This window comes from Pecten maximus, chromosome 4, assembly GCF_902652985.1.
Source record: "Pecten maximus chromosome 4, xPecMax1.1, whole genome shotgun sequence".
NCBI classification, from domain to species: Eukaryota; Metazoa; Mollusca; class Bivalvia; order Pectinida; family Pectinidae; genus Pecten; species Pecten maximus.
This window is the reverse complement of record NC_047018.1, coordinates 52,185,932-52,206,948: the sequence shown is the minus strand read 5'-3', so window position 1 is coordinate 52,206,948 and position 21,017 is coordinate 52,185,932. Positions and strand designations below refer to the sequence as shown.

The 21,017-nt window shown below is 38.1% G+C and overlaps 1 protein-coding gene across 1 annotated transcript in view; it reads left to right on the top strand.

Annotated features, from left to right (window-relative positions):
- Positions 1-20,435, top strand: part of LOC117326386 (alpha-protein kinase 1-like) — a 43,991-nt gene extending 23,556 nt beyond the window's left edge. The window contains exons 4-9 of the mRNA XM_033883133.1: positions 2,147-2,238; positions 2,754-4,331; positions 4,900-4,947; positions 5,209-5,346; positions 12,509-12,640; positions 17,930-20,435. Of these exons, the coding sequence (XP_033739024.1) occupies positions 2,147-2,238; positions 2,754-4,331; positions 4,900-4,947; positions 5,209-5,346; positions 12,509-12,640; positions 17,930-19,398 (3,457 nt within the window). The 3' untranslated portion in view covers positions 19,399-20,435. The remainder of the gene's footprint in view (positions 1-2,146; positions 2,239-2,753; positions 4,332-4,899; positions 4,948-5,208; positions 5,347-12,508; positions 12,641-17,929) is intronic.
- The last annotated feature ends 582 nt before the right edge of the window (positions 20,436-21,017 follow it).

The following is a 21,017-nucleotide window of genomic DNA, read 5'->3' as shown; positions in this document are numbered from 1 at the left end:
TTACTAGTTAGGGCCCCAGGTTACTATGTTAGGGCCCTAGGTTACTATGTAATGGCCCTAGGTTACCAAGTTAGGGCCCTAGGTTACTATGTTAGGGCCCTAGGTTACCAAGTTAGGGCCCCAGGTTACTAAGTTAGGGCCCTAAGTTACTAAGTTAGGGCCCTAAGATAGCTACGTTAGGGCCCTAGGTTACTATGTTAGGGCCCTAGGTTACTAAGTTAGGGCCTAAGATAGCTATGTTAGGGCCCTAGGTTACTATGTTAGGGCCCTAGGTTACTATGTCAGGGCCCTAGGTTACTAAGCTAGGGCACTAGGTTACTAAGTTAGGGCCCTAGGTTACTAAGTTAGGGCCCTAGGTTACCAAGTTAGGGCCCTAGGTTACTATGTTAGGGCCCTAGGTTACCAAGTTAGGGCCCTAGGTTACTAAGTTAGGGCCCTAGGTTACTAAGTTAGGGCCCTAGGTTACCAAGTTAGGGCCCTAGGTTACTAAGTTAGGGCCCTAGGTTACTATGTTAGGGCCCTAGGTTACTATGTAAGGGCCCTAGGTTACTATGTTAGGGCCCTAGGTTACTATGTTAGGGCTCTAGGTTACTATGTTAGGGCCCTAGGTTACTAAGTTAGGGCCCTAGGTTACTAAGTTAGGACCCTAGGTTACTAAGTTAGGGCCCTAGGTTACTATGTAAGGCCCTAGGTTACTATGTTAGGGCCCTAGGTTACTATGTTAGGGCTCTAGGTTACTATGTTAGGGCCCTAGGTTACTAAGTTAGGGCCCTAGGTTACTATGTAAGGCCCTAGGTTACTATGTTAGGGCCCTAGGTTACTATGTTAGGGCTCTAGGTTACTATGTTAGGGCCCTAGGTTACTAAGTTAGGGCCCTAGGTTACTAAGTTAGGACCCTAGGTTACTAAGTTAGGGCCCTAGGTTACTATGTAAGGCCCTAGGTTACTTTGTTAGGGCCCTAGGTTACTATGCAAGGCCCTAGGTTACTATGTTAGGGCCCTAGGTTACTAAGTTAGGACCCTAGGTTACTAAGTTAGGGCCCTAGGTTACTATGTAAGGCCCTAGGTTACTATGGTAGGGCCCTAGGTTACTATGGTGGGCCCTAGGTTACTATCTTAGGGCCCTAGGTTACTAAGTTAGGGCCTAAGATAGCTATGTTAGGGCCCTAGGTTACTAAGTTAGGGCCTAAGATAGCTATGTTAGGGCCCTAGGTTACTAAGTTAGGGCCCTAGGTTACTATGTTAGGACCCTAGGTTACTAAGTTAGGGCCCTAGGTTACTATGTAAGGGCCCTAGGTTACTATGTTAGGGCCCTTGGTTACTAAGTTCGGGCCCTAGGTTACTATGTTAGGGCCCTAGGTTACTATGTTAGGGCCCTAAGATAGCTATGTTAGGGCCCTAGGTTACTATGTTAGGGCCCTAAGATAGCTATGTTAGAGCCCTAGGTTAATATGTTAGGCCCTAAGATAGCCATGTAAGGGCCCTAGGTTACTAAGTTAGGGCCCTAACATAGAAAAAAAATCTGTGTATATCCTTAATCAGCCACCGTATGTTTCAGTTCGCTTCAAAACTTCACGTTTATTTTTTACAAATAATTCAAATTGGAAATTATAAAACGGACAGCGATACACCACATGACACCACATGACATCACATGACACCACATGACACACAAACGGAGCGTATTCGAACCGCCAAGTTAATCCTCAAAGAAAATTGAAATAAAAACAATTGATGACAGTCACGTTATTCTAAATTTAAATCGTAGCTCGGTAAATGTGTACAGTGATCAAAGTGAATTTGATAAAATCAGTGGTAATAGAAACATTTATTGAGTATTTTACATTTTTCATAATTTTAAATTTCTTCGCCGTCTAATTTTGCTTTGTAAAAATGTTATATTTAAACAAATAAAATTATTTGATTACATCTCAACCGGAGCCGGAGGGATATTTCATAGTGATTTTTTTTTAAAACTTTTTTTATCAACGGTTATGTTATGTAAAATGTACTTTAATGTGTCTCCTATCTGATCTCTCTGTTGTAGTAAGAATAAATGTGTATACCATTGATAATAGAATATTGAATAATGGTAACTATTTGATCCTTTATAAATATACTTTAATGTGATTTTCAATTTCAATTAGAGGAAATGACGGAATACATTTGCCGTTCAGAAGAGGGAAAGCTTGCAGTATTTGTTCCGTGAACGAGATTTGTAGACACAATTTGTGCGCATGTAAGTTTTTTCTACATCACTGTTCGTTAACGTAGTGGACAATATGGAAATTAAATGTGTTTTAGTCTCAATGATATACCAACGGTGTTCTCCACCCTGGCTCTCACTTTGAGAACATTATATAACCTTAATTTGACCTAAATTTACCTGACGGGTGTCGTTGATAAACTAAAAGACGCTCACCGCCAATAACACCTGAACCAGGTCACTTTATCAACAACGTCCGTGTTCATCTATAATTTAACAATAGCGAGTCATGTTCTATAGGTTATGAGTAAGAATTGTTAGGGAAGTCGTGTGTTTGTTATAATGTATCAGTATATCACACATATACAATGTATCAGAAAATATTAATTTCTTTAGGATTGATGTAAACTAAGTATGCTGCGATGAATTGTGATTTTACATTAATGTAGACGCTACTACCAGTAAACAAACAATGTCCACGCCCAATCTGTAACCGACCCATTCCGTGTCATCTGATATACTTAACATACATCGTCTGACTATTTCAGCCAATACTACACAGACTTCGACTAGTCCGGGTATTAACCAATCCAACGTGAATCTTATAACAACCAAACCGACAACTAAAATCACCGACGCCGATTTCTGGAAACGGGTTCATCAAAAGGCATACGAACAAACTATCAATTATAGAAGAGTCGATGTCACCAAGACTACCGATACTACGACCACGCCCACAGTCCAACAACAACAGACAAACGTAGACCACTACGACTTCTTTAAACCAGTCACGCCTCCAAATATTGCAGAAAATGCGCATACAAACAACAACAACAACAACAACAAAGGAAATATAGTACAACAACCGACCAACACACACAGCGCTTACACTGGCCAATTACAATCAACCAACACATTCAGAGGGAACCAATCACAAAAACAAAACACACACAGCGCTTACCCTGGCCAAGCACAATCGACGAACACACACAGCGCTTACTCTGGCCAATCAGAATCAATGAACACATTCGGAGGGAAACAATCACAACAACAAAACACACACAGCGCTTACCCTGGCCAATCACATTCAACCAACACAAACAGCGCTTACTCTGGCCAATCACATTCAACCAACACAAACAACGCTTACTATGGCCAATCACATTCAACCAACACACACAGAGGGAACATTGACCAATCACAACAACAAAACACACACAGGGCTTACCCTGGCCAATCACAAGTGTCTGTTCCCCGATATAACTTGCAATCTACCCACCACATCCATCAAGCAACTCAGTCCAGTAATACCGGGTATATCACCAAGATACACAATGACAAACGGTTTCCACTGCCTACCCTATCTAGTCCATCTATTCAACAACAAAACTTAACGGAATTCAGCCAAACTTATGTTAATAATGCTGTTTCAAAATCTAGTCAACCATCGTACATCCATCTTAATTTCCAACCTACAAACGACGGAACTTCTTTTACGCATCAGAACATAGATTACCACGTTACAAAAACACAACGGGCAAATGACAATGGACAACGGAATGTTAAAAACGAGCGTAGCTATAACGGCTTTACGACCGATCCCATTACAGGAGAACTGGGAGTTACATCACAGCCGACAGTCAAAGGCATTGTCGGACATGACCCGGCGGCTGGTGATGTTAGTTACTTAATGCCAGGTCCTACCGCCATTGCAAGGTTTAACGAGAACGGGTTCAACCGACAATCTCGCAACATCAATATCAGAATTCCAGTACAGTCTCGATTCAATAAAAATGGAAGAGGACAGAACAAGCAGGCCTTCATTCAAAACAAATTTTCGAACAAATTGCAAAATAACCAGAAAAGGAATGAAAATAATATTAACACGTTCCGGCCTCAGCAACAAGCTACAAAGAATATGAAAAACCAGCAAAGCACTGGTTCTGGTCAAAATAGGAGACTGAGTTCTGTGCAGCATAAACAATTTAATACAGATTTAAAGAGTAAGTCAGTCAAGCCTAATCGGTTCATACCGTTCAGTGATTTAAACAACCAAGCTCAGAATATCGAGGACCCCAACAGAGTCGTCATTCCACACGAAAGTGAAAACTCCAGATTCTCGTTGTGTGAGTTGTTTTTTGTGTTTTGTTGTTGTTTTTGTTTTTTGCTTTTTTTCTGTTTTTTGTTTTTTGTTTTTTTGTTTTTTTTATCACAAGAAATGTGTCTCATCATTATCAAAATTGCTTGTTTTGTCGCATACTACATGTACCTTAGCAGTGTAGAAATTTTAACTCTTCAAGGAAATTTAGTCCCCTCGGTATTTTGAATTGACAAGGTTTTAAATGTTCAAAGAGAAAGTTGAGAAATGAATATAGTTTTCAGAAGTCGGCCAAGTTACCACTATAAAATATCACTTGTCTTAATCGTGATTATTCAAGGACCATAACTCCATTTTGCCCACCGTTTAATGATACGAGCGATTTCGGCGGGGAATTGTGGACTAACTGAATCGACTGTGTTTGGTTATAATGGTTTTGGTACTAAAGATAGTAAAATGACCCGAAGTTTGAAATTTAATTGAAACAGTTTCACATGATTCCGGATGTATAAATCTGCACATAAATGATGATATTGTATGGATAAGTTGCTAGGAAACGAAATCAAAAAAAAAAGTTTGACTTTGATTTATTACAGCTCTGGATACCGGAAAAAAGAACTTTGTGTTCAAAGGGCTTCCACAGGGTATGTATGTAATGTGAATTATTATTATTTTTTTTTTTTGACATTTCTGATATACTTCTCCTAGCTCTAAGTATCAGCTGAATTAAAAATGTACAGTAGTTGTTTATCGGTAAGAGACATTTCTCTTGTATCTTGTATTCCTCTCCTATGTTTAGGGTAACTCACAACGTATGGTTTTAATTCATTGTTTGGCGTGCAATGAGTTGTGTCTCGAAAATTCATTTGATGTTTTTTCTTTAATTTTTTTTCTTTTTTAATTAGAGGTCAGTAACAGAAGTTCAAACCTTCCAGGCAGAAAAGTCCAGCAGTTTGGTTCTCAGCAGCAAAACAATGCGCTATATAATACCAATAACTACCAGAATAGTTATACAACACCAAGACCAACACCAACAGCAGTAGGTAGGTAACAAAAACATCAAAAACAATTGGTCAGTAACAACACCAACAACAATTGGTCAGTAACAACACCAACAACAATTGGTCAGTAACAACACCAACAACAATTGGTCAGTAACAACACCAACAACAATTGGTCAGTAACAAAACCAACAACAATTGGTCAGTAACAACACCAACAACAATTGGTCAGTAACAACACCAACAACAATTGGTAGGTAACAACACCAACAACAATTGGTAGGTAACAACACCAACAACAATTGGTCAGTAACAACACCAACAACAATTGGTCAGTAACAACACCAACAACAATTGGTCAGTAACAACACCAACAACAATTGGTAGGTAACAACACCAACAACAATTGGTCAGTAACAACACCAACAACAATTGGTCAGTAACAACACCAACAACAATTGGTAGGTAACAACACCAACAACAATTGGTCAGTAATAACACCAACAACAATTGGTCAGTAACAACACCAACAACAATTGGTCAGTAACAACACCAACAACAATTGGTCAGTAACAACACCAACAACAATTGGTAGGTAACAACACCAACAACAATTGGTCAGTAACAACACCAACAACAATTGGTCAGTAACAATACCAACAACAATTGGTCAGTAACAACACCAACAACAATTGGTCAGGTAACAACACCAACAACAATTGGTCAGTAACAACACCAACAACAATTGGTCAGTAACAACACCAACAACAATTGGTCAGGTAACAACACCAACAACAATTGGTCAGTAACAACACCAACAACAATTGGTAGGTAACAACACCAACAACAATTGGTCAGTAACAACACCAACAACAATTGGTAGGTAACAACACCAACAACAATTGGTCAGTAACAACACCAACAACAATTGGTAAGTAACAACACCAACAACAATTGGTCAGTAACAACACCAACAACAATTGGTCAGTAACAACACCAACAACAATTGGTCAGTAACAACACCAACAACAATTGGTCAGTAACAACACCAACAACAATTGGTCAGTAACAACACCAACAACAATTGGTCAGTAACAACACCAACAACAATTGGTCAGTAACAACACCAACAACAATTGGTCAGTAACAACACCAACAACAATTGGTCAGTAACAACACCAACAACAATTGGTCAGTAACAACACCAACAACAATTGGTCAGTAACAACACCAACAACAATTGGTAGGTAACAACACCAACAACAATTGGTCAGTAACAACACCAACAACAATTGGTCAGTAACAACACCAACAACAATTGGTCAGTAACAACACCAACAACAATTGGTCAGTAACAACACCAACAACGATTGGTAGGTCCACAACACCCAACAACAATTGGTAGGTAACACACCAACAACAATTTGGTCCGTAACAACACCAACAAACAATTGGTAGGTAACAACACCAACAACAATTTGGTCAGTACAACACCAACACCAAGTTGGTCAGTAACAATCACCAACCACATTGGTAGTAACAACACCAAACAACAAATTGGTCATTAACAACACACAACAATTATCAGTAACAACACCAACAACAATTGTCGGTAACAAAACCAACACAATTGTGGTCATAACACACCACACAATTGGTAGGGTTACAAACAAACAACATTGGTCCAGTAAACCCACCAACAACAATTGGTCCGTAACAAAACCAACAACCATTGGTCAGTACAGCACTACCACATTGGTCCCAGTAACACCCCCAACAACATTGATAGGTAACAAACCCACAACACTTGTAGGTAAACGAACACCAACAACAATTTGTCAGTACAACAACCACACATTGGTCAGTAACAACACCAACAACAATTGGTAGGTAACAACACCAACAACAATTGGTCAGTAACAACACCAACAACAATTGGTCAGTAACAAAACCAACAACAATTGGTCAGTAACAACACCAACAACAATTGGTCAGTAACAACACCAACAACAATTGGTCAGTAACAACACCAACAACAATTGGTAGGTAACAAAACCAACAACAATTGGTCAGTAACAACACCAACAACAATTGGTCAGTAACAACACCAACAACAATTGGTCAGTAACAAAACCAACAACAATTGGTCAGTAACAACACCAACAACAATTGGTAGGTAACAACACCAACAACAATTGGTCAGGTAACAACACCAACAACAATTGGTCAGTAACAACACCAACAACAATTGGTCAGTAACACACCAACAACAATTGGTCAGTACAACACCAACAACAATTGGTCAGTAACAACACCAACAACAATTGGTAGGTAACAACACCAACAACAATTGGTCAGTAACAACACCAGCAACAATTGGTCAGTAACAAAACCAACAACAATTGGTCAGTAACAACACCAACAACAATTGGTCAGTAACAACACCAACAACAATTGGTAGGTAACAAAACCAACAACAATTGGTCAGTAACAACACCAACAACAATTGGTCAGTAACAACACCAACAACAATTGATCAGTAACAACACCAACAACAATTGGTAGGTAACAACACCAACAACAATTGGTCAGTAACAACACCAACAACAATTGGTCAGTAACAATACCAACAGCAATTGGTCAGTAATAACACCAACAACAATTGGTAGGTTACAAAACCAACAACAATTGGTCAGTAACAACACCAACAACAATTGGTCAGTAACAACACCAACAACAATTGGTAGGTAACAACACCAACAACAATTGGTCAGTAACAACACCAACAACAATTGGTAGGTAACAACACCAACAACAATTGGTCAGTAACAACACCAACAACAATTGGTCAGTAACAACACCAACAACAATTTGTCAGTAACAACACCAACAACAATTGGTCAGTAACAACACCAACAACAATTGGTAGGTAACAACACCAACAACAATTGGTCAGTAACAACACCAACAACAATTGGTCAGTAACAACACCAACAACAATTGGTAGGTAACAACACCAACAACAATTGGTCAGTAACAACATCAACAACAATTGGTCAGTAACAACACCAACAACAATTGATCAGTAACAACACCAACAACAATTGGTCAGTAACAACACCAACAACAATTGGTCAGTAACAACACCAACAACAATTGGTCAGTAACAACACCAACAACAATTGATCAGTAACAACACCAACAACAATTGGTCAGTAACAACACCAACAACAATAGGTCAGTAACAATACCAACAACAATTGATCAGTAACAACACCAACAACAATTGGTAGGTAACAAAACCAACAACAATTGGTCAGTAACAACACCAACAACAATTGATCAGTAACAACACCAACAACAATTGGTAGGTAACAAAACCAACAACAATTGGTCAGTAACAACACCAACAACAATTGATAGGTAACAAAACCAACAACAATTGGTAGGTAACAACACGAACAACAATTTGTCAGTAACAACACCAACAACAATTGGTCAGTAACAACACCAACAACAATTGGTCAGTAACAATACCAACAGCAATTGGTCAGTAATAACACCAACAACAATTTGTCAGTAACAAAACCAACAACAATTGCTCAGTAACAACACCAACAACAATTGGTAGGTAACAACACCAACAACAATTGGTCAGTAACAACACCAACAACAATTGGTAGGTAACAACACCAACAACAATTGGTAGGTAACAACACCAACAACAATTGGCCAGTAACAACACCAACAACAATTGGTAGGTAACAACACCAACAACAATTGGTCAGTAACAACACCAACAACAATTGGTCAGTAACAACACCAACAACAATTGGTCAGTAACAACACCAACAACAATTGGTCAGTAACAACACCAACAACAATTGGTAGGTAACAACACCAACAACAATTGGTCAGTAACAACACCAACAACAATTGGTCAGTAACAACACCAACAACAATTGGTAGGTAACAACACCAACAACAATTGGTCAGTAACAACACCAACAACAATTGGTCAGTAACAACACCAACAACAATTGGTCAGTAATAACACCAACAACAATTGGTCAGGTAACAAACCAACAACAATTGGTCAGTAACAACACCAACAACAATTGGTCAGGTAACAACACCAACAACAATTGGTCAGTAACAACACCAACAACAATTGGTAGGTAACAACACCAACAACAATTGGTAGGTAACAACACCAACAACAATTGGTCAGTAACAACACCAACAACAATTGGTAGGTAACAACACCAACAACAATTGGTCAGTAACAACACCAACAACAATTGGTCAGTAACAACACCAACAACAATTGGTCAGTAACAACACCAACAACAATTGGTAGGTAACAACACCAACAACAATAGGTCAGTAACAACACCAACAACAATTGGTCAGTAACAACACCAACAACAATTGGTAGGTAACAACACCAACAACAATTGGTCAGTAACAACACCAACAACAATTGGTCAGGTAACAACACCAACAACAATTGGTCAGTAACAACACCAACAACAATTGGTCAGTAACAACACCAACAACAATTGGTCAGTAACAACACCAACAACAATTGGTCAGTAACAACACCAACAACAATTGGTCAGTAACAACACCAACAACAATTGGTCAGTAACAACACCAACAACAATTGGTCAGTAACAACACCAACAACAATTGGTAGGTAACAACACCAACAACAATTGGTCAGTAACAACACCAACAACAATTGGTAGGTAACAACACCAACAACAATTGGTCAGTAACAACACCAACAACAATTGGTCAGTAACAACACCAACAACAATTGGTCAGTAACAACACCAACAACAATTGGTCAGTAACAACACCAACAACAATTGGTCAGTAACAACACCAACAACAATTGGTCAGTAACAACACCAACAACAATTGGTCAGTAACAACACCAACAACAATTGGTAGGTACTAACACCAACAACAATTGGTAGGTAACAACACCAACAACAATTGGTCAGTAACAACACCAACAACAATTGGTCAGTAACAACACCAACAACAATTGGTCAGTAACAAAACCAACAACAATTGGTCAGTAACAACACCAACAACAATTTGCCAGGTACAACACCACCACAACAATTGGTCAGTAACAACACCAACAACAATTGGTAGGTACAACACCAACAACAATTGGTCAGTAACAACACCAACAACAATTGGTCAGTAACAACACCAACAACAATTGGTCAGTAACAACACCAACAACAATTGGTCAGTAACAACACCAACAACAATTGGTCAGTAACAACACCAACAACAATTGGTCAGTAACAACACCAACAACAATTGGTCAGTAACAACACCAACAACAATTGGTCAGTAACAACACCAACAACAATTGGTCAGTAACAACACCAACAACAATTGGTCAGTAACAACACCAACAACAATTGGTAGGTAACAACACCAACAACAATTGGTAGGTAACAACACCAACAACAATTGGTCAGTAACAACACCAACAACAATTGGTCAGTAACAACACCAACAACAATTGGTCAGTAACAACACCAACAACAATTGGTCAGTAACAACACCAACAACAATTGGTCAGTAACAACACCAACAACAATTGGTAGGTAACAACACCAACAACAATTGGTCAGTAACAACACCAACAACAATTGGTCAGTAACAACACCAACAACAATTGGTAGGTAACAACACCAACAACAATTGGTCAGTAACAACACCAACAACAATTGGTAGGTAACAACACCAACAACAATTGGTCAGTAACAACACCAACAACAATTGGTCAGGTAACAACACCAACAACAATTGGTCAGTAACAACACCAACAACAATTGGTCAGTAACAACACCAACAACAATTGGTAGTAACAACACCAACAACAATTGGTCAGTAACAACACCAACAACAATTGGTAGTAACAACACCAACAACAATTGGTCAGTAACAACACCAACAACAATTGGTCAGTAACAACACCAACAACAATTGGTAGGTAACAACACCAACAACAATTGGTCAGTAACAACACCAACAACAATTGGTCAGTAACAACACCAACAACAATTGGTCAGTAACAACACCAACAACAATTGGTCAGTAACAACACCAACAACAATTGGTAGGTAACAAAACCAACAACAATTGGTCAGTAACAACACCAACAACAATTGGTCAGTAACAACACCAACAACAATTGGTCAGTAACAACACCAACAACAATTGGTCAGTAACAACACCAACAACAATTGGTCAGGTAACAACACCAACAACAATTGGTCAGTAACAACACCAACAACAATTGGTCAGTAACAACAACACCAACAACAATTGGTAGGTAACAACACCAACAACAATTGGTCAGTAACAACACCAACAACAATTGGTAGGTAACAACACCAACAACAATTGGTCAGTAACAACACCAACAACAATTGGTCAGTAACAACACCAACAACAATTGGTCAGTAACAACACCAACAACAATTGGTCAGTAACAACACCAACAACAATTGGTCAGTAACAACACCAACAACAATTGGTCAGTAACAACACCAACAACAATTGGTCAGTAACAACACCAACAACAATTGGTAGGTAACAACACCAACAACAATTGGTCAGTAACAACACCAACAACAATTGGTCAGTAACAACACCAACAACAATTGGTCAGTAACAACACCAACAACAATTGGTCAGTAACAACACCAACAACAATTGGTCAGTAAGAAAACCAACAACAAATGGTCAGTAACAACACCAACAACAATTGGTCAGTAACAACACCAACAACAATTCGTCAGTAACAAAACCAACAACAATTGGTCAGTAACAACACCAACAACAATAGGTCAGTAACAACACCAACAACAATTCGTCAGTAACAAAACCAACAACAATTGGTAGGTAACAACACCAACAACAATTGGTAGGTAACAACACCAACAACAATTGGTCAGTAACAACACCAACAACAATTGGTCAGTAACAACACCAACAACAATTGGTCAGTAACAACACCAACAACAACCATAGCAGAAGCAACCACAAGTACCAACCACCACAACTAGTTCCACCAACAATTTTCACGTATTGACAAAACATTAAAATAATCAGATCCGCCGCCACAATTGACACCTTGGTAAAAATGTTTTTGAAATGTGTGTTACAGGACGCGTACAAGATATTTGTGTGGATACCGACCCGTACTGTGAGGGATGGATAGTGTACTGTAAGGACAATGTCCACGTATTTGAAAACTGTCGAAAGACCTGTGGTACCTGTACGGTTCCACTTCCACCAGGTACGTATAAAGATTGGAATATGGCTTTGAGAGCCGAGTTTTAAAATATCAAATTGCTTGTTTAGGTCTGTAATGAATCATAATTGAAATACTTTCAACTCACCATGGAATTAGGAAAAAATAACATCACTATTTTGTTCTAGTTTCATATGTCTATGAATTAGGAAAGATTGATAGAGTCCATCTTGTGTAGGTATATGGGATCGGGAAATTCTACCTGAGGTTCTGGAATTTGGGTCAGAACCGAGGCTTGCCGAGGAAATATTTATCTGTCACCCAAATTTTATTCATATCGACTGTATGCTACCATTAAGTAACAGTTCAATGTTTATATTTACATTTATAAAGATTGTTTTATTAACTATTGGTTATGACGCGTTTAAATTTTCCGCTTAACCTATCACTGACGTATAATAATAGAATCTTTCACCCCTTTTTGGGTAAGAAAGGGGAATCTCAACCCAAGGGGGGATTGTTAAAGCCCCGTGTTTGGGAACTTAACAATCTCCCCGAGGGTTGAGATCCCCCTATCTCATCCCAAAAAGGGGTGAATAATTATTTTTCTCCTACCCTGTTTTCCAATCGAAGTGTGAACCAAATCCAAACGTATGAAAACAACACATGGACGGCGGATGGCTGTTGTGATAAGGCTGCAGCTCAAGTTCAAGTTCTTTATTTCCTTGAGCCTTACGGCTCATCGGTTCAACAAATATATACATGAACAGAAATGATACAATACAAAACCACACACTCGCATACACACACACAACTGGACTAACACATACATTGTACAACAGGTAGAGTGTAGGACATTTTTTTATACTAAAAAAAAATCTGTTCTTTGTTTATTACTGTATTTAATATATTTTGCTAAATTTGAAAGATCTTTTTTGTTAACTGTTTCTAGAAGTTGAATAAATTTGTACATACTAGGTTTATTATAATAATATTTTTTAATAAAACGTTTTCTTAGGTCTAAATGAAATTCACATTTAATAATAAAATGAAATTCATCTTCAATGTCTCCACTGTTACAATAGGAACAAATTCTTTGATTTCTTTCTAAGTTATTAAATCTACCAATTTCAATATTTAATTTATGAGATGACAATCTAATTCTAGCTATTTCTTTTAAATTAGAAGTACCTATTGGTTTTGATAAATATGGCTGCAAGTAGAACTTTTCACTAATAAACTTGTACAGCGAACACTTGGAAGATGAATTGATTTTTTCTTTACATTCTTGTATAAATATATCACATAGTCTACATTTAACAATATTCATAATATAATCAGCTGTATAAATATCCCCATTTTGCCATATATACCCAACACCCATTCTATACAGTTCTTTTTTAACTTCATTCAGCCATTCATTCCCGTTTTCTAACATATCTTGATAACAAGCATTTAACACACAGTTATCGGTTTGTTTTAATTTCAACCAATATTTAAAAATTCTAAATTTTCTCACTATTACAAAAGGTAATCTCCCTAATTCTTGGTAAATCATACAATTAGAAGTACTTTTCTTAACCCCCAATAATCTTTTTAAAAACTGTAAGTGGATTTTCTCTATATCCGGTGCTTTATGAAAACCCCAAATTTCAGCCCCATAGTTAAATATACTACCGACGTATGTATCAAAAATATGTAATTTGGTTTCAACGTTAAAACAATTTTTCTTTGATACTCCAGAAATTGAAAATAATGCTTTTCTTCCTTGTTCAGCAATTTTTTGTCGAGTTTTCTTAAATTTACCATTAAAATTCATTTGTATCCCCAGATAATTAAATTCATCTACGGTTTCTAATACACATCCGTCATATCTTTTCTTAATTTACCACCGTTTCGGAAAACCATTACTTTAGTTTTGGTAGTGTTTACAGTAAGGTTCCATTTCTTTGTGTAAAGTAATAAAGTATCTAACATTTTTTGCAGTCCCTCGGGAGTTTCTGCCAGTAAAACCATATCATCAGCATACATAATTAAAAACAAGTTAATAGTATATAACTCAATAGATGGACATTCTTCTGTTAGGAAATTCATTTCACAGTCGTTGACATACATGGAAAACAATAATGGTGACATTATTTCACCTTGGAATAACCCATTTTGACATTTAAAAAAATCGGACATATTATTATTATAATTGACACAACATTTCACATTTTTATAAAGTGCTCTTATAATATTCAACATTTTCCCTTCAACACCTTCTTTAATAAGTTTGTACCACAAATTTTGTCTATTTATAAAATCAAAAGCATTCTTGTAATCAATAAAACAGCAATATAGTCTTTTCCTATTTTTTAAAATTTTACTTATTAAGGTTTGTAAAACAAAAATGGCGTCTACAAAAGATAAGTTTTTCTTAAAGCCAAGCTGAGCGTCACTTAATTAAGAATAATCACTATCAAATTTCATTAGGCGCTCATTTAAGATTGATGTAAAAATTTACCTAAACAACTAACTAGTGTGATGCCCCTGTAATTATTGGTATCATTTTTATCACCTTTCTTGAAGATAGGTATAATATTGCCTAATGACCATGATGAAGGATAAAAACCAGATTTAAAGATATTATTGAACAATTTGACTAAGCAAGGCAAAAGTACCTCTTTTCCTTTAATAAAATACTCATTTAATAGTAAGTCTGGCCCACAAGCCTTAGAATTATTCAAGTTTCTGATAGCTTTAAGAACTTCACTATCAGATATCTGATTATCTAATTCATGAAACATATTATTTGGTACATTTATGTCATAATCATTTAAAAAATCATTGACCATTGGATTATCCACAGGTTCTGTTGTTGATAATTCACTAAAATAATTGTAACAATCTTGTTCGTTAAGATTACCATGAACAATATTTTTCTTTCAGCATACGCTTAACACCTTGTCAAAAAGAACATCAAACACCCAGTTAACTCTGATAATCAATACTTATTTTAATTTCTTTGGTGAATAATATTGATATTAAGATTCAAACGTTCCGGGTCAGGTCATAGTGACGTCACCCTATCGAGAACAAGAGCACGTTCAAAGACCACGTGTAGCTTGTCTTTTCCCTAGGGTGAGCTAAGAAAATCTCACCCCGGTAAAACTGCAGATATCCCTGTCCAGGGTGAAAGAAAAATGTATCTCGCATATGCAAAGGTGTATTAAAGCATTGTCTGTGTACATTCTGTGGATATGACTTTGTAAAACATTAGAAATTTAAATCTGAAAGACAAATTCAACATAATCTACCAACAATTCATTTTCAAAAAAAAAAAAAATTTAAATAAATAAAAATTAAGAAATAAAAAGAAAATATTTTATTCTGAAAAATAATGGTTCATGAGATATTTATTTATTCATCTAATGTAAAGTCAACTTTGTTCCTTATTTAATTATCATTGTCTTTATCACTTTAATTTATCTTGAATTAAAATGTATTTTATTCGTGATATATACATGTTAAAATCCATACTCCTATCACAGATTTACCACGTGCTCCCCCACAGTAATAAACCATTAAAATATTAAATTCCTTTGTGAAAATTAAGAGATGACTTGAACGTTTTTCCACTTCAGTTATGATAGATATTTAACGAGACTATGTTAGTTACGTGTGTAGTTCCTTCCCTATCGTGACATCCGGTCTCTCCTACACCGCGGTATCATTCATTACCTCCCTGTACATGTGTTCTGCTTTAAACGACATCTTTTGATCATTGCTACATTAATAAATCAAGCTGATGATTTGGCTGTGTTCTAAGATTGTTTTGTTTAATGACTGGTCATTTTATCAACAAGCCTTACATGCTAAAGTTTAAAATGGCTAAAGACGTTTGTGTTAATTTTATTTTTGAATGCCATATTTAAAAATCGTTCGAATTTGAAGTGGCGTCAATGCTTTTAACTCTTATTTGTTACATCACCTTACACTTCTACTCTCTTTAATATTCATAGTAAACAACAAATCGCCTTGGTACATTGTTGTGGTCAGATGACGTGAATGCTATGGTCACCCAAAATTATTTTCACCATATATTTTGTGTGGGAAATCGTTCGTGATTCCACTTCGTTTGCAGTACCACCAACATATTTATTATAATTGCTTTGATCGATTTGTCGTTAAACAGTACAAAAAAGCAACATTTAAACTGGTCATGTATAAAGTGACGGAATACCTTAGGACATCTCGCCATGTCAGTCAATCGGACACATGTCAGTCAATCAGACACATGTCCGGACACATGTCAGTCAATCGGACACATGTCAGTCAATCAGACACATGACCGAACACATGTCAGTCAATCGGACACATGACCGAACACATGTCATCAATCAGACACATGTCAGTCAATCGGACACATGTCAGTCAATCGGACACATGTCAGTCAATCGGACACATGTCAGTCAATCGGACACATGTCAGTCAATCAGACACATGTCCGGACACATGTCAGTCAATCGGACACATGTCAGTCAATCGGACACATGTCAGTCAATCAGACACATGACCGAACACATATCAGTCAATCGGACACATGTCAGTCAATCGGACACATGTCAGTCAATCGGACACATGACCGAACACATGTCAGTCAATCGGACACATGTCAGTCAATCAGACACATGACCGAACACATGTCAGTCAATCGGACACATGTCAGTCAATCGGACACATGTCCGAACACATGTCAGTCAATCGGACACATGTCAGTCAATCAGACACATGACCGAACACATATCAGTCAATCGGACACATGACCGAACACATATCAGTCAATCGGACACATGTCAGTCAATCGGACACATGTCAGTCAATCGGACACATGACCGAACACATGTCAGTCAATCGGACACATGTCCGGACACATGTCATCAATCAGACACATGTCAGTCAATCAGACACATGTTCGGACACATGTCAGTCAATCGGACACATGACCGGACACATGTAGTCAATCAGACACATGTCAGCCAATCAGACACATGTCAGCCAATCAGACACATGTCAGACAATCAGACACATGTCAGCCAAGTTGCTCGAGAATGCAATACGATGCTTTATCAAGATATGTTATTTATGACGCTGTTTGAATATTATGGAATAAGAAGCGATTTGAATGACAGGGAATCATACCTTAAGCGTGCTCTGGTTGTGATACAGAAATGTAATGCACCGATCGATGATTGTTAATCTTCGTTACATAAGTCATCATAACGATCGAAACAAAATGTTTTCATAATATTATGTTATTTGTTTTATAATATGCCCACTCATCTATTTCAGACACATCTACAATGTCTTCAAACTATGGTCGTGCGGCTATTGCCAGCCAGTCTGATCAGGGAGCAGGGACATGGAATGGTCTACAGGTGACCACCGCGAAGACGACAGCCCACCGGCTGGCCAATTTGTGGATAGAGTTTCCTTCAAATACCACAACGACACAGACAACAACACAGACAACGAACGCGACGACGCCTGCCATGCCTACAACTAGAACGGCTGCCTGGACAGCGACCCCGGTCGGGACAAGCCAGGGTCAGCAATGGAGTAACAATGCTGGAGGGGGCTGGAACACCACACCACAAACTTGGAAGTCACAAACAGATCAACAAATACAGCAGCCGTCTCAGAATCAACCCAGTTATCAGTATAATCAGCAACAACAAGCTTATCAAGGCACAAGTTACCAATCCTCTAATCAACAAGTTTCCACACAGCTACCTTCTAACTACCAATTTCCACCACAACAAATCCCCCCAAACCGTTCCTCTGGACAACCTTCACAGCCTCCTCGAAAGCAATCACCAAATCAACAGGGCCGACAACAACGACCTTCTCAGCAGCAGCAGCAGCGACGACAGGGAAACCGCCAACCCTCTCAACAGAATCAGAAACCATTCATTCAACAACAACAACAACAACAACAACAACAACAGCGACCTATTCAGCACATTAATGTTCCCATGCATAACCAACAAAACGGCTACCAAGCACAGTCGCCTGGACGTGACGAGAGAAACAAGAGCCCGCCACAGGGCAATACTAGGTTCCGGAAGAATCGTGCAATGAGACAAAATAGGAACAGGAAGAATAAGAGCAACAAGAATATACTGACGAATTATTCGCCCTGGGGACCTGCAGGACGTAATAACGGGAAAGCATTTTTGCCAGCACCAACAACAACCACACAGAAGCCGAGCACGACCACAGGGGGCTGGGTGACCATTGACGCAAAGAAGCTACTTATACGGGACAAGTCAAACTTACTTCAGCAGACAGGGTCGGCTGCTGGAAAAGTGTCAACAGCATCGCTGAAAGAACTAGTCACAACAACTCAGCCTGTGCCACATCCTCCTGTGGCACACCAGCCTTCGCCACATCCTCCTGTGACAAACCAGCCAGCGCCCCATCCTCCTGTGGCAAACCAGCCAGCGCCCCATCCTCCTGTGGCAAACCAGCCAGCGCCCCATCCTCCTGTGGCATACCAGCCTGCGCCACATGTTCCTGGGTATCCCCAGTCCGTGACAAATCCATCCCCATATTACCAACCTGACCCTTTTAATACTGGAACACAGCCATTCCTTCCACCCTCCCCGCCGCCGACTCCGCCTATGGACCCATTTTTTTCGACCTGTAACGATGCGGACCCTCAGTGCCCCACGTGGGCAGCAAGTTACTGTGGACACAATCAGTATGTAGATCTCAATTGTGACTACTCATGCGGTCGCTGCCATCAATTACTATTTTAGGGGACGACAACGTGGACACTCTTTCCGACACTGACACATCTCAGCAATAGTTACGGTGCTCGTGAAACTATGGTGACGGTTGTGTTAGGTGGGGGTAGGTCGGTATGCTTCTGAATATCTGATTACGTTTTGTAAAAAACGATCATGACGTTTAAGAAAGAATTTCATATCTGGTCGATCTGCAAAAATATTCTTCAGAGCATATATGTAGCTAGATGATTCGAGTGTTGAGTGACTGTGTTTGTGAGCAGTGTTTAAATTCATTCGCCAAAAAAATAGATGTTTTAATTGCAGATTGTACACACAAACAATAGAAACCCTACATGTGATTTATCACAGCATTGTTTATAGGGCAATCTTAGCAATTCAAACAACTCCTATTAAATTTTGGATTCAATACTGGTGAATTAGTCTATGCAATGTAATTGTATTGTATTTCGTGTGTGTCCGAAACTAGTAGATACCACGTGACTGAGACACATGGTGATATATGTCACTAGTTCGTGCAAGGTGTCTGAGACGCTGGACGGGATATACAGCAAAACTTTCACTTTAACCACCTCTGGAAAATATCGATAGTTCAGTCACTGTCACTTTGTAAATAATTGGTGTCCTTGACCAAAGGATATTTAGATCGTATTTAGATCCTGGTATTACAGGTGCCCAATTGTTTGTGTGTAATAGATATGTCAGGCCATTTAGATCATGTTGTGGTACACATTTTTAAGGACATCCCATTAAAAGAACATTTAGTTTTTCAATTTAACTTGACATCTGATCTTGAGGTCAAGCTAAACTGTCTGGCTCTTATTTTGGTTGTCCTACCTCTGTAATCTTAAAAAGACATTTGGTCAGGAGTTCTTCCATACACCAATCACAATTCTAGTGCCTTCGATGTTACCTTGACACATCCAGGGCAGCAGAGAGCTAAAGTAAAACGTTTTCCTGGAGTCTCGGTGATAACGGATACATTTCACACAGATGAATCATTGTTTATTTAACGAATGGGTTTGAAATAAACTATGCGACAAAGTATACTTCTGACATATTCCTTTTTTATATTCAATTTACCTTCAAAAACCTTTGAAACGGACATGTATCCAAAATTACCATATCTACAGACTTAATTATCTGTATATTTATTTATTCAATCGCGGACTTGTTGATTTCTATTTCTAGCGTCCTAACAATAAACAGATATGGTTATTTATGTAAGGCATTTTTAGGGGACATGAGATGCGACTGATCAAAGTCGCTCGTAAATAATATCCAGGTAAATAATCCGGCATAGTGTACATACGTCAGAGGATATTGCAAAAGTTCTTGATCAGATAAACTAAAATGAAAATTGTTTTTAAAAAATCAAAAGGCAACGTTCAATTCCTACTCTGTGGCATGGTAAACATTAAAAGAAATATTTTATGTTGTCTTTCTTTATGATATTTCAGATTAAAAATGTATACTTATCATCAAACGCTAATCCTAATTATAATTAACAAGGAAATGAGAACAAATCAAAAGTCTATGCATGCAAAGGAGAGTTCTCTTTAATAAAGTAAACACAATACTATGCTCATTTATGTACGTCCCTGCTATGTGTTGTTGACATTTTTTTCAAA